Source organism: Balaenoptera borealis (genome assembly GCF_965194805.1).
Source record: "Balaenoptera borealis genome assembly, chromosome: 13".
Lineage (NCBI taxonomy): Eukaryota > Metazoa > Chordata > Mammalia > Artiodactyla > Balaenopteridae > Balaenoptera > Balaenoptera borealis.
Genome location: NC_138870.1, coordinates 96,412,052 through 96,427,354, shown reverse-complemented (window position 1 = coordinate 96,427,354; position 15,303 = coordinate 96,412,052). Strand labels below are relative to the sequence as shown.

The 15,303-nt window shown below is 42.1% G+C and overlaps 2 protein-coding genes across 8 annotated transcripts in view; both read left to right on the top strand.

Moving 5' to 3' along the window:
* The window catches only part of FAM227A (family with sequence similarity 227 member A), a 98,725-nt gene extending 93,968 nt beyond the window's left edge, over nt 1-4,757 (top strand). For all 4 annotated transcript variants that reach the window (XM_082352761.1, XM_082352764.1, XM_082352763.1 and 1 more), the window contains one exon: nt 4,568-4,757. In XM_082352761.1, coding sequence (XP_082208887.1) covers nt 4,568-4,607 — 40 coding nt within the window. In that variant the 3' untranslated portion in view covers nt 4,608-4,757. The remainder of the gene's footprint in view (nt 1-4,567) is intronic.
* Nucleotides 4,758-12,180: 7,423 nt separating this feature from the next.
* DMC1 (DNA meiotic recombinase 1) overlaps nt 12,181-15,303 on the top strand; it is a 45,186-nt gene continuing 42,063 nt past the window's right edge. For 3 of the 4 annotated variants that reach the window (XR_014233787.1, XM_082352795.1, XM_082352797.1), the window contains exons 1-3: nt 12,181-12,342; nt 13,786-13,869; nt 14,551-14,595. Coding sequence is in view for 3 of the 4 variants with exons in the window: in XM_082352795.1 (XP_082208921.1) it covers nt 13,819-13,869; nt 14,551-14,595 (96 nt within the window). In the remaining variant the exon portion in view is untranslated. The other variant, XM_082352796.1, reaches the window with a different exon arrangement.

Sequence of the window (15,303 nt, the reverse complement as noted above, 5' to 3'; positions counted from 1 at the left end):
GGAGTTACCTTTTAGTTTCCCCCACAGGAGAAGATGAAGCAGTAGAAGGAGCTTTGACTCTAAAAAGATCTGGGGTTTTGAATCTTTGCCCTGCCCCCTCTGTGACTTTCAGTTAAGTTACCTAAATTCTCCAGGCCTGTTTCCGTGGCCATAAAAAATGTGGATGTTTGTTAATGTGTAAACGAGCTAACCCATATAAAGAGTCTGGCATAGAACTTGTCAATAATTAATAGGCAATATATTATTGTTTTCATAAGCTTCTTACATTCCTTAATCAAGGAAGCCTTCGAGCCTGCTTGAGAGCACTGGTCTGGCCCAGCCCAGAAAGACTCCCTGGTTTTCTGAGCCCTGGACCAGCTGGGTTCTCATCTCTTAGGGCAGTCCTTACCCTGTGCTTACCCATCATGGGGGACTGAAATGTCGAAGCTCCAGAAAATATACAAGTTCTTATTCATAGGGAAGAGCCTCCAAAGTCTAAAAGTTTCACATTCAGATGGGGCACAGCCTGTGTCCAAAAATGTCCCCCTAGACACCTCTTTCAGAGATCATTAAATACTGGTGACCCCAGACTTTTAGGAGCCTGAGGAAGAGCAGACCTGCTCCTCCTGTTACAAACACTGGAAGGGAAATTGAAGGGAAGCTTTCCCTGGCCCTGTGATAGGCATATTCCGTCGGTTATCTTACTGAAGTCTCAGAACAGTCCTGTGAGGTAAATTTTATTTTTCTTGTTTTTTTTTTAATATTTATTTATATTTGGCTGCGTGGGGTCTTAGTTGCGGCACGTGGGATCTTTCATTGTGGTGCGTGGGCTCTCTAGTTGTGCAGGTGGGCTCCAGAGCGTGTGGGCTCTGTAGTTGTGGCGCACGGGGTCAGTAGTTGCGGCATGTGGGCTTAGTTGCCCCGTGGCATGTGGGATCCTAGTTCCCCGACCAGGGGTGGAACCCGCGTTCCCTGCGTTGGAAGGCAGATTCTTAACCAAAAATAGGAAAGTCCCCCTATTTTTCTTGTTTTTCAAAGGAGGCAACTAAGACTCACTTGAGTTAAGGCCCAGGCTCCCCATGGGTCTCTTTCAAAAATCCATATCTCATCAGGCTACTCCTTTGCTTAAAACCTGCAGTTTCTTCTCAACCCCTAAGGATCCTAGGGATAAAATCCAAACTCTTAGACTCGAGGCCTTCATGAGGTGGCCCTGCCCACCTCCCCTCTCTCCTCTGTCTTCACCCACCACTCCCAACCACCTTTCAAGCCACACTAAGCCCCTGCAGCTGCATTAAGAGGCCAAGTTCTTCCAACCTCCAGGCCATGCTTGGCACAAGCTTCTTCTTCTGCAGGAAAATTTCCCCTCCTACCCCGGCCTCCTTCCCCAGCCAGCTCCTCCTGCTTCTTCAAAGTCAGTGCAAATAATGACTCCTCCAGGAAGCTTTCCCTGACACACACACAGAAGATCAGAGTTCAGCACTTCTCCTCAAAGCTCTCAGACCTTCCATACCATGAAAACTTGCTGAGCCCAAAGCAGTGCAAGGAACTACATTGGAACATTCTGGACTGGGAGGTTTGGGGCAGACCCATTTTTGAGAAAGCATCCAGCAGTTGTTTCACGTAGTTTCTGCGCTAGAATAGAGGACAAAGCCAGCTTCAAGTGCACATGCACTGAAGGGTAAAGGATCAGATGCTGACTTACTCGGCATTTTCCTGAGTTCAGAGCCTTGATTCTCCCATCTGTCAGGGACAGGACAACTAGAGGTCATAGTGCTCTTTGCAGAAACCTATAAAAATATTACCAAATTATTTTGGTAATAAAGGACTATTGACTAAGATAAAATATGAATCTTTAGATAGCTGCCAAGTTATCTTAAAATAACATAACACATAATATGTTAAGAAATCACAACTAACTTTTCTCTTAATTATAACTTTTACTTACTCATTTGTTTTTATCACCTTGAGCACACAACACAGTTGTGTTTGCCAGGTCCTTATTCTCTTCTAAGCATGATACGTGTATTATTTAATTCTCACAGCACTTCTGTGAGATATGGGATGTTGTTATCCTCATTTTACAACTGAGGCAACTGAGGCTTAGAGAGGTTAGTGACTCTTGCTCAGGTGCTCACATTTGGTAAGCAGTGGAGCCAGGATTTGAAACCAGTAGTCAGACTCCAGGGCCTGGGCTACAGCCTAACAAGGCTTAAGAGGTAAAGTTGGGACTTCCCTGGTGGTCCAGTGCGTAAGACTCCGCGCCCCCAGTGCAGGGGGCTGGGGTTTGATCCCTGGTCGGGGCACTAGATCCCACATGCATGCCGCAACTAAGGGTTTGCATGCTGCAACTAATAAGTTTGCATGCCGCAAGTAATAAGTTCGCATGCCACAACTAAGACCGAGCGCAGCCAAAATAAATAAATAATAAATAAATAAATATTTAAAAAGAGGTAAGCTTAATATGAAGAAAGTTTTATCAATTCGTTTTTTCCTTTGATTAGAGAAACAGCCACTGATATTGGAGTATAGCAGCATGGTTTGCACCCCATTGGTTTAGGCTATGGAATCTCCAGGTTAAGAGGGGCTTTTAATACTATTGTTTTTGACATCCATTTTAGAATTTAGAATGGAAGAGGAAACAACCAATTCAGTTCATTTTAACAAGTATTCACTGCTCTTTCCTCTTCCTTGAACATACTTTGGCCACTTTTTCATCTGGCTAGATCCTATCTGACCCTTAAAGCCCACTCAGATGTTGTCACTTCCAGGAAATCTCCCCAGGCTGCCCTAGTGACTGCCTATTTTGTACTCCACCGAATATGTCCTACTGTAGTCATGGAGTTGTCTTGTCTCTCTCTCTGTACTGTAAGTCTCCCAAGGGCCTTTTATCATTAAGCATTGAGTCTCCTGCACCTGTTCCTGTGACTGGCACATAGTAGGGATTCAGCAAATTCTTTTTTTTTGGCCGTGTCATGCAGCTTACGGGATCTTAGTTCCCCGACCAGGGATCGAACCTGGGCCCCTGGCAGTGAGAGTGCGGAGTCCTATGCATCGGACCACCGGGGAATTCCCGGGATTCAGCAAATTCTTGATGAGGGAATTAATGATTAGCTAATGTGTGTTTAGCATTCTGCTCCAGTTAATTGCTTATAGAAAAAAATAACTTATTACATTTTAGAACTTTGTCTGTCTATGTTCAAAGTTAGGAATAAAGCCTCTTAAAAATCACACTTTTTTAATTTTTGTTTTTATTTTAATTAAAGTAATACATATTCATCCTTTAAGAATCAAATAGAGAGGCAACTCTGGGGCCAGACCACCTGGGTTTTAATCCTAGCTCCACGACCTACTAGCTGTGTAAGCTTGAGCAATCATTTAACTTCTCTGCATCTCAGTTTTTTTATCTGTAGAATGGGGATGATAATATTATGTATAGCATAAGGTTGTTATGAGGATTAAATTGGTTAACATTTGTAAAGAAAGCACTTAGAACAGTGCGTGATGCAAAGTAATATATAAGGCACATTAAATTAACTGATTGAATTAACCAATGCAAAGCAGAATATAAGGCTTATTAAATTAACTAATTAATAGTTCTACAAAGCTTGTTACAAAAAATTGCACTCCTCAGGACCCGCTTTCCCATTCCCCAGCAATACTTTCCACTTTCTTTTTTTTTTTTTATAAGATATCTTTTTTTTTTTTTTTTTAATTTTTATTTATTTATTTATGGCTGTGTTGGGTCTTCGTTTCTGTGCGAGGGCTTTCTCTAGTTGTGGCAAGCGGGGGCCACTCTTCATCGCGGTGCGCGGACCTCTCACTATCGCGGCCTCTCTTGTTGCGGAGCACAGGCTCCAGACGCGCAGGCTCAGCAATTGTGGCTCACGGGCCCAGCCGCTCCGCGGCCTGTGGGATCTTCCCAGACCAGGGCTCGAACCCGTGTCCCCTACATTGGCAGGCAGATTCTCAACCACTGCGCCACCAGGGAAGCCCACTTTCCACTTTCTTAACTGATTGTTTTGGTATTTGTTTTCCTCCATATGTCTAAATACCATGGTGCTCTGGCTCCTTGATTTTTTTAGTGCTAGGCATTATCTATTGAATTCACACTAGGAAAAGTGAGGACTGGGCTCTCTCTCACTTGCACACACTTCCGCTCTCCCATCCTCCCAATGTGTCTCTGTTGTGATTTTGGTTGGATCATTAATCAGCATTATTATACTATCAACACCACTGCCATGAGCTACAGAGTATACTTTGGTTATTTTTATTTCTTGCAAAACTTTTTGCTATCCCTGGAACTAAGTCTCTTTTTCAATCTGCCTGTTTTCTTTCTTTCTTTCTTTTTTTATGTACTCACCTCAGTTTATCTCCAAATTTTCCCTTGGTTGTATAAGTCCCCCAGTACATTCAGACACTTTACATAATCTATCAATTCCACCTTCATTTCCCAGCCTTCTGATCTGCTTCACTCTAAGTGGTTGATTTCCAGGCTGTTTATATAATCCTGGGGATTCCTTTCTTCATTCTCTTGCTCACAATGGTTTTTTAATCTGTTTCTGTTTGTATCTTTATGGTTCATCCACAGAAAGGTCATCAAGAAGTCAAAACCAATGCAGAAAAAGTAGTCTTCCTTATCCTCTCACCGTCCAGCTCACCTGCATGAATCCTTATCCAAGAATCAGAAGAACTTTTTGGATGAAGCCTGCACATGTTGTTGGATTTAATCTAAAATAGAAACAACAAAACAAACAAATAAAAAATTATACTGCAATACATTTAGTCATTCGCAGTCCATGGGACAAAGAATATTAAAGTCCTCTCCTACCCTGGGCCAAAGTCAGGATTTAAATTGACATAAAGTCACCTCATTCATTCATGCATTTGCTTACTAATTCTTTCATTCACTTGTTTATTAATAACAACACTATAGAGTATATATTAGTATGTATTATATGTATTATATAACAGTAATCATAGGAGACATCATTTATTGAGTACTTACTATGTGCTAAGTGCTCTAAATCCTTTTCAAACATTATCTCAGATTAACCCTTCTGCCCCCTTCTCTCCCCAAGGTGGGTGTTGTTACCTCCATTTCTCCTAGGAGGACACTGGGGCTTGGAGAGGTTGAGGAGGCATTCACTAGGTATCTATCCTATACCATGCTTGCACATACCAGGTCCTGTTGATACAGAGATGAAAAAAGACATAGTCCCTGACCTTAAGGAGCACACAGTCTGGAAGAGGGGGAGGATGTGTAAACCAATAAATGCATTAATGCTGTGCTAGAGGTTTGTGTGGAATCCAAGAAAAACCAAGTCCAGAGAGACTTCACTGAGGCTTAGAGGTACAGGGGCCAGTGTGTAGAAGGACCTGCAGTTTGGCTGAGGGGCTTGGCCTTTATCATTTGGGCCTTTGGGCACAAGGGAGTAACGTGGTCTGTGTTAGAACAGTCTGCCCAACCCAGCCAAGAGGGAAAAAATCAAGCAAATCGCCATTTGCCTGAACCAGGAAGCAATTAAGTATATTCTTGGGACCTATGATGTCCCCCACAGATAAACATCTTCACTTGAACCTGAGTGTAATTCTAGGGGACCCTCTTGGAGAACATTACCCAAGTAAAGGGATGAAAGAAGGGTAAAAGGGAAGAGCTCAAGCTTTGGCCCCAGAAAATTCAGGGCTTTGAATCCCTGCTCTGCTTCATAGTAGATATATGACCTTAGGCCTAGTAGCTTTTGTGACTTGACTTTTCTGAACTTGTTTTCTTGAATGCAGAAAGGGAATGCCTGCCTAGGAAGGTAGTGCTGTTGTGATAGTTAAATGAGATAATTTATGCAAAGGCCCTGGCTTAGCATATTTCACTTGGTAATTGCTACCAGCTATTGTTATTGTTGTCATTGTTGTTACCATTGCTGTTAAAAGGTACACTCTTCTCCTGAAACCAGGACATGTTGAGCATGGAAACCAGGACATGTCTTTCAGGATATTCCTTTGTACAGCTTGGGTCCAAGACCATCCCTGCTCAGACCCCTTCCAGAAATTACTGAGTACTCATAACCATAGGCCTCTCAGGAAGTTCAAGATGAAAAGATCTGTCTCTGCTCTTTGTAAGTATTACAAGGGAAAATCATGGTGAAGAATTCTTTGCCCTTTATAAGTGGGGGGTGGAGAGAGGGTAGAGTGTCAAAGGGAACTAACATTTAAGAAGCATTAACTGTAATGTGGGATAAAGCAAATGAGTAATTGTGTAATACCCCAATTCTGTCATTCCTACTGTGGCTGAGAACCAGTATTCTCAGCATGGAAGTAAGGAAATTCAGATGTTAAACTAGAAGAAATGAAGTTAAAATGCTATAGTCCTGATTTTGAATTGATTATGAATTGAGGATATATTTTATCTTTAAAAACAAACAACTAGTTGCTAAAGAGGGGAGGGGAGGAGAGGATGGAAGGGAATACAAACAGGCCCAAGAAAACTTTTGGGCATGGTGGTTATGTTCACTATCTTCATTGTGGTGAAGGGTTCACAGGTTCACACACCATATACAGGCTTTAAATATGTTCAGTTTCTTGTATGTCATTTATACCTCCTTAAAGCTTTAAAACAACAACAGACAGACAAACAACAAAAGAAACCTACTAACTCTGTCCATTGAAATGCCCTAGAAATAAAGACTGACCAAGTAGCAATGACCTGGACTGTGGTTTTGAAATACAGTTTGCACTAAAAGGGATACAGGGATCCTTGAAGAAGTGTCTGGTTCCAGATCTAGGGCAGGAAAATCATGAAATGAACATGGAACATCTTGTCATACTAGACAGCAAGGAAGCTGCCAAAGATGAGAGTCCTGTCAGAAAGACTCAGTAGCCAAATTAGAGAGAATCCCATTGGCTTAAGATGGGACAATTTAAGCATAATAATAATAATAGCCATGGATTGAAGCATGTCAAACATGTTTTCACCCATACGTTCATATCATTACTTTAAAAAAATTAACTGGTCACCATTGAAGGATACTAGGGAACCAATTCATTATTTTGAAAACTAGCAAATAAAGAAAACAAATCAGCGTTTATCATGCCATTCCCATATGAACTGTATTAGCAGGTAAGCAAACAAGAGATGAGGGGAAGTTTCTCTTTTAGAAATATTCCACCTAATTAAAATATCACCATTTTGCAAACCCTAATGAATTAATGGATCTAGGTGGCTGCTTACATCCCCAAAAGATAAAAAGCCATTAAATGCCTCTTGATGGTAGACCACAATACCACCTATGAAATAGTCTTTACCAAATAATCAAATCTGGGTCTGTTCTAGACTCTAGCTGCAACTATCATAATAGGAAATACAAAGGACAGAGAAGCATGTTAACACCAAGGGGATGCAATCAGCAAAATCTAGGCTATGGAAAACTCCAGAGCAAATGACTCCATTTTTTTTTTTTAAACAAATAAGTTGCAAGGGAAAAAGAGAGGGAAATCTATAGATTAAGAGAGACCTAAAAAGCATCAATAAATTGCAACATGCAGACATTTTTTGGACCCCAGTTGATCCAAGCTTTAAAAAATATATGGCATTTATGAGACAATTGGTTTTTTGAATGCTGCCTGGATATTTGATATTAAAAATTATTATTTGGGGGGTGTGATAATGGTGTTAGGGTTATGTTTTTAAAAAGAGTCCTTATCTTTTAGGGGCTTCCCTGGTGGCGCAGTGGTTGGGAGTCTGCCTGCCAATGCAGGGGACACGGGTTCAGGCCCTGGTCTGGGAGGATCCCACATGCCGCGGAGCAACTAGGCCCGTGAGCCACAACTACTGAGCCTGCGCGTCTGGAACCTGTGCTCCGCAACAGGAGAGGCCGCGATGGTGAGAGGCCCGCGCACCGCGATGAGGAGTGGCCCCCGCTTGCCGCTGCTAGAGGAAGCCAAACGAAGACCCAACACAGCCAATAAATAAATGAATAAATAAATAAATAAAATTAAAAAAAAAAAAAAAAAGAGTCCTTATCTTTTAGAGATACATACTGAAACATTTACAGAAGAAATTATATGACATGTAGAATTTGCTTCAAAATAATATGAAAGGGAGGAAGTGGATGGAGGTATAAGTGAAACAAGACTGGCCATGTGATGAAAATTGCTGAAGTTGGGTGATGGGGATATTATAACATTTTACTTAAAAACATTAAAGGCATTACTGGGGACTAGGTACTTTTAAGCATATTTTTACAGATTATTTTGTCTTCTCTTATAGCCCTGTAAATGAAGTACAATTTTCTCTATTTTCAAACTGAGGCCTTTCTTGGTTGAAGCTACCATTGGCCCTGTCTTGGACTTTTACAGTGTTCTCCTAGGTATTCTCCTTGCCCTCTCTCTTGCCCCCTCCAATCCATTTTCCACACGGCAGCCCAAATACTTCAAGTATCTTAACCCATTAATTCTCACAACAACTCAGTACCAATACTATTCTTGGTTTTCACATGAGGAAACTGAAGCACAAAGAGGTTTAAATAAATTTTCCCCCATACCACATAGCTTGTAAATGGCTGAACTGTACTATAAGTCTGGCATAGTTGCCATGCCTATGTGGACTTATATCATACTTCTATAAATGGAAAATAAAATCACATGTGAACATACAAGATCTGTCATATACTGGTTTAGCATATTAATAGGCTGAGAGCCTGAACACTGGAGCCAGACTGTGAACCTTAGGCAAGTTACTTAACCTTGTGGTGCCCCAGTTCCATCATCTGTAAACAGAGATAATAATAGTTCCTACCTCATGGTATCTTTGTGTGAAGTAGATGTGTTCATCTGTGGAAAGAAGTTAAGTGATGTGTTAGCTATCAACAAACGTTACCTTTGGCATCTGAGAGTTCCTTTCTCCCTAGTACCTTTCACTCCAGCAGAACCACTTGCAGCTCCCTAAATAAGCCTCTGTGTTCCCTCTGCCTTTCCCACCCTGCCCAGCTGGCAAATCCTCACTTATCCTTTCAGCCCCAAATTAAGGGTCACCACCTCTGTGAGGATCCCCCAGGGAGAGGTCTGCTTGGTTCCCAACTGTGTGTATAATCCCTCTTATCTCACCATGTGTGTTATTATCTGTTTCTGTATCTGTCTTCCCTAGTAGACTCATCCCTCCTTGAGAGTAGAGACCTGTCTTTATATCCATATCCAGCAGAGAGCTGGGTCCAACAGTGTTTAATAAATGTTGGTTAAATAAATGGTCGTGAGCATGCCTCTCTGGGTAGCTGTGTGCCAAAGCTGGAAGTTTTTCAAATTTGGAAATAAATCTAAATAAATGAGAAAAGCCTCAAATGACTGGTATGTATGTATGTATGTATATGTATATACGCTACTGCAATTGCCTATAAACTTATCTATAGCCCACACTAGGGTTTGTATCTTGTTTGTTGTTGAATCCCTGGCAACAAACGCCTAGTACAGTGTCTAACAAATAGTAAGGTCAATAAACATTTTAAAAAATAAACGTGCTTAAGGCGAGGTATACCCAATGAAATTCTCTTTTTGTAATGACCCTTCATTCTTTAGTTCTGTACTAAAGCATTTCTCAAATTTGAGCTCTTGAAACCAAGAATATACATCCATAGGCACCAGTTTGAAGCTACCCAACTGTACATGGTGGAGTTATATGCCTCTATTTGATTGTAAGGTGGTTGTCCACAGAGGGGCAGTAAAGTGTAATGGTTTAAAATTCAGGTCACCTGTAATTCCACTGCCTGTTTTTTTTTTTTTTAAAAGAAATTCACGTTCTTTTATTTATTTATTTATGACTGTGTTGAGTCTTCGTTTCTGTGCGAGGGCTTTCTCTAGTTGCAGCAAGTGGGGACCACTCTTCATCGCGGTGCGCGGGCCTCTCACCATCGTGGCCTCTCTTCTTGCGGAGCACAGGCTCCAGACGCGCAGGCTCAGTAATTGTGGCTCACGGGGCCAGTTGCTCCGCGGCATGTGGGATCTTCCCAGACCAGGGCTCGAACCCGTGTCCCCTGCATTGGCAGGCAGACTCTCAACCACTGCGCCACCAGGGAAGCCCTGTTTTTTATTTCTTAGAATATCATAAAATGACACACATTTTAAAAATTTTGTAGAGACCTTGTGGACTTGCTGAAGGATTTGAGAAATTGGGAAAGCTAATTGACACAATTACTAATTGGTTACTAATTGACACAAAAGCTTTGGTTTGCCATGCTCTGTATCTAGGATAGGAAAGTAGCATTTTGCCAGGCAGGATTTTTCTCTAATACAGTCATCCTTATAAGTCTTTTACGGCTTCTGAGTTTTGTGTCATACTTACAAAGACTTTTCTTACTCTGAGAGAGTAAAAAATTTTCTCATGTTTTCTTCTAGTACTTTTATTATTTTATTGTTCAGATTTAATTTCTTGATCCATCTGGAATTTATTTTGGTATAAGGTGTGAAGTATGATTGCAATTTTATTTTTCTTCCAGATGACTACCTAGTTTGTTCCAACACCATTCACTGAATTCATTTCCCCACTGATCTGAAATGCCACCTTCATCATATTCAGAATTTTTGTAAGGTATTAAAGACTAGTGTTTTTTTTGTTTTTTTGTTTTTGGTTCTGATTTGAGTGGAAAGATCTTCAAGTGTACTTTTGAACTACCCCAGGGTTTTGGATTTTTTTTAAAAAAAATTTTAAAGTTGCATATAACCATCAATATCCTATCCAAATGAAATTTTTGTACTTACTTCACGAATTTGTCATTACCAAGCTCGCTTCAGTTTCTTTAAGTGTACTGCACACAACCTTCAAATATTATGAACATTTCTCTCTCCCAGCTGTCACTACACCAAACTACATATGTTATATTTCCCTAAATCATCTTGCTGTGCTCTTTGCAGCTCTTCTGTACAGTTGATGTCTCCATCTAACAAGTTGCTCAGAAGTTACTATAATTGTTTTAGGTGAGGCCCAAAGTGAAAGCCTCTCATCACTATCCAGTTCATGTCAAAAATGGGCATTAATTTCCATTTAACATGGACAGGCTATGTTTCAGGAAAATAACAGATTTTGAAGAGTTATGGCAGTTATTTGTTGGCTCTTTAAACAATCCACCTGGGGGGAAGGGGAATGTCCTACAAACTGCCAGCTGCTATTGTGGGAATTTTTTGCTATTTATTCCAGCAAAAAAAGATTCAGACACTGAAGAAAAAGGGTCGCCCTGTACTAGGTCTTGAACCCATAGAACTGTTTGCACAGATATTCATCCAAGATACATCGCAGCCTCCACCTCAACAGATGCTCTTTCAAGTGTTTCATGACTCTCCTCAACAGTCAGTCTCCATTGAAGGGGAGGAGGATGACGCCGCCAGAGATGGCTCTGCTGGCATGAAGGCTGGCCTAAAATTTCTATTTAAAAGCTGGATCAAAATATGTTTGGCTTCTGTTGTCTATTTAAAATTTCAAGTTAAGACGAAGAAAAATTACTCTCCATCGTGAATGGGCCTTGGGTGCCTCACTCACAGACTAGAGTGGCAAATGGTAAGAGAGTCACAGAGAAAGGAGAGAAAGTAGGAACGCGGACTGAGGTATTAGGTACAGACTGTGAAGTCAGATATGAAAAACTTGGAGTGAAAAGAAAAGCCTTGAGCAGGGGGAAAGACCCCCATATTCGACCTCCTAACCCGAGGATCCTGATTAAGATAAGCATTCTGCATGTCACCTGTCACCACGTCAGCCACCTCCGCTCAGCACACCCCCCCTCCCCCCCGCCTCATGGTCTTCCACCTCCTGACCCCTTTCCAGCGGCCTCTCTTCATATCAGAACACGCCCCACCTAAAGGCCTTCTTTCTCACAGCAGCCTGTCTTCACCTCAGCGCCCACCTCAGTACCCGCTAATTCGATGCGTCTCCTCAGTGCCCCCACCTCCGTCCTCTCCCTGACCTCAGCATCTCTCTCCGGTCTAGAGAGGACCCAGCCTCCCCTCCGACCAAAGCCCCTCTCCTCAGCACACTCCTTCCACCTCAGCGCCCCGCCTCACCCCAGCGCGCCATCCTCAGAGGCTCTTTTTGCTGCTCCGAGTTGCTCCCCTTCTCCCCGGCCCTCCCGCCACCCCGCCCCCTCGCCCTCTGCCCCGCCCCGGGTTCCGCCCCTCGCTCTTCGCTCCGCCCACGGTGGGCCCGCCCCTCCGTCCGGGTCCCGCCCACGCCAGCGGCGCGCCCGAACTAGTCGTTTGGCGCCAAACCTCTCTGTCGGCGACGGGACGCCAGTCTCCGCGTTCTGGTTCTGAGGCAGAATCCCTGAGGACTGGAAGGCCCGGGCGGGGGGCGGAAGGGATTCAGATACCTTGAAAACCTCCGGGAGACTGTGGGTACGAGTGGAGTTTGTGGCAAAAAGGGAAGGCGGGTGAAGAATCTGAGGGGAAACTCGGTTTCCTTTCTTTGGTCATACTCGGTTGTCGTTGCCGGGCCCTGGGCTGGTGGCTTCGTGCGTCCCGCCCCCAACCCAGACCCCGGAGGGAATCTAAGTGCTCTCGAGGGATTTCCAGCATCCTTATTTTAAACCAAGTCGGACCTAAGTCTTGAAGAGGCCTCCTCGGCCTTCTTATGAGGGAGTCAGGTGTCAGGAAAACGGCTGGAGGCGGGTGGAGGCGGTGAGGGTGATCTGGACCGCGGTCCCCACGATGAGGGACAGCTTCTGGTGCCTTAAGCCGAGGTGTCCGGGAGCCCTACCTTGGATTCAGCTGTTCACCCCGTCAGTTGCTATTTGAGATAGATGGAGAACAATCTCTTTGTTTATCAGGGAGAAAAGAAAGGACAGTCACTGTGGAATTTGGGCTTATCATACATATGATTAGCTATCTGAATGAGGGACCGTACTCCAGAAGAATCCATCTCCACTGTCTCCTCGTTTGCCTCGAATACTTTGCTGTTCAGAGGTACTAGGTGGTACCGACCATACCTCTACCTTAGCAGTTTGTTCCCCTTCTGGGCCGGGCCCCAACCCGAATTTGGTGTTAAGCGAAGAGATGGAATAGACCAAGAAAACCGATTACTTGGACCACGTTTTCTAATGAACACAGTCATACCTTGTAGATTCCTGAGATCTTAAAACAACTGCTATAGTGTTAAATCAAAGACTCTTTATCTGCTTATTGGCCCTAATATTTTATCATGTTTAAATATTGGGTATCTGCCATAATTTTAAATCTTAAAAAAAAATACATCATGAAACTAGTAAATACTATAAAACAAAATACATCTGTTTTATTAAACAAAAATATATATGTTACAAGAGAGCCCATTCATAATTCCCAAGCAGGAAGTCATCCCTCAAATATGAGAAAAAAAATATATCTTTTTTTTTGAGGATAGACTAAGTTCTAGGTGCCAGGGAGAGTACAAGGAAGAGTGACTTAAGGCCAAAGTTCTTAAGAGTGTTGTTAAGCAACATAAAAGTTGAATAACAATATGGAATTCTAATATTCTACTTCTAAATAACATTCCAAGGCAACAAAAAAAGATATCATTAGTCATGATTAATTGTGCTATAGGAAATTGAAAGATGATACAAAGTGGCCAGATTTGAGGAAAGAGAAAAGAAACTAAGTCCCCATCCCCACATACACACACCAACGAAAGAATGCCACGGGCTTGGAGAAAGAAGATAGGCCAGCCCAGTTGTTCCAAACTAAATATTTTTCTCATTGTCCTTCTGGTCCTTGATATCTGAAATGAAATCAAGAAGGTCTATGGGCAAAGGATTTTGTACTATATGATCTATGACTACTTCTTAATATTTCTTATTTTTCCAGAATTGATTATTTTTCTGCTGTTCACCTTTCAATATGAAGGAGGATCAAGTTGTGCTGGAAGAACCAGGATTCCAAGATGAAGAAGTATGGCTAGAATGTTGAAAGATATGTGGACACTCAGTCATTCTACAAAAATGAAGTTCCTTCTCTGTTAACTACTATTTTTAGAAACTGAGATTAGAAATAAAACATAGTTCTGGAGAGAGGCAATATCACAAATATGTAACAACTTGTTTGGCAAGGGGTGCTAAGATTAGCTACTTAGCAGCTGGCATGAAACTATTTTAATAATTTAACAACTGGTATGGCCATACTGGTACCTATGCTTACTGGTACTGAATAGCAGAGGAAGGAGTGCACGGTCTGGTGGGGAAGAAGACTGAGAAAACATATTTAAAAATAGATTGTGCTGTTCCACTCTTTTGGATTAAGGTCTTAAAAATTTGGAGAGGCCATGGGACTTCTCTGGTGGTCCAGTGGTTAGGACTCCGTGCGTCCACTACAGGGGACTCGGGTTCGATCCCTGGTCGGGGAACTAAGATCACGAGTGCCTGTTGGGCTTCGCAGCGCTTTCAGTGTTGGCACTTCTTTTAAGTATGTAACAATGTGTTTGAAAAAGCATTATTGATCCTACCTCAGTCTGTCTAGAGAAGTGGAATTTGAGGCATTTTGGAGTGACTCATAATACTGAATTAACTCTTTAAAATATGGAAACAGTGGATATGAAGAATCAACACTCCTTTTTTTCTGTTCCATGTCCTTTAGGAATCTTTGTTTCAAGACATTGACCTGTTACAAAAACATGGAATTGTAAGTATTTTTTCAATGCTGTGTGAAATTGTCCATTTTAGAGTTTCTCGGGCTTGACTCTATTGGCATTTGGGACTGGGTAATTCTTTGTTGTGGGAGACTGTCCTGTGCATTTTAGGGTGTTTAGCAGCACCCCTGACTCCTAACCACTCACTATATGCCAGTAGCAACTCTCTAGTTGTGACAACCAAAAATTTCTCCAGATATTGTCAAGTGTCCCCAGGGGGCAAAATTGCCCCCAGTTGAGAACCACTGGTCCAGCTGGAGGCATTCAGAGCTACCTACTGTTTTCATCAACAGAAAATTCACCTTCTGTGTCATGTGATTAAATGACGTTGACAGAAATCAAGACTTTAAGTAACTAGCTAGATGAATTCAATAGCAATCAGTTGGCAGTAAAACTTCTCTGACATTACCCTTTGAAGCCCTCACATTTAATCTTTTTCAGTTGAATTTAGAAAATTGGAGCAAGAGAAAATCCTGGTCTTTTGGTTATGTAGTTATTTGCATTCTCCAAGGGTAAAGAAAAAAATCTTTGAAAAAATTTTAAAGAACATTTTGGTAATGAAGTTCTGTAGAAGGAAGGAGCTGAACTGAGGGGGTGAACGTGTGATAAATTTGTTAGCTTTCCTACCAACAGAATTTTCTTTTGAATTCCTTGTTACATTGCCATGGTCTCACTAACATTCTTGGGAAATCAGGGCACAG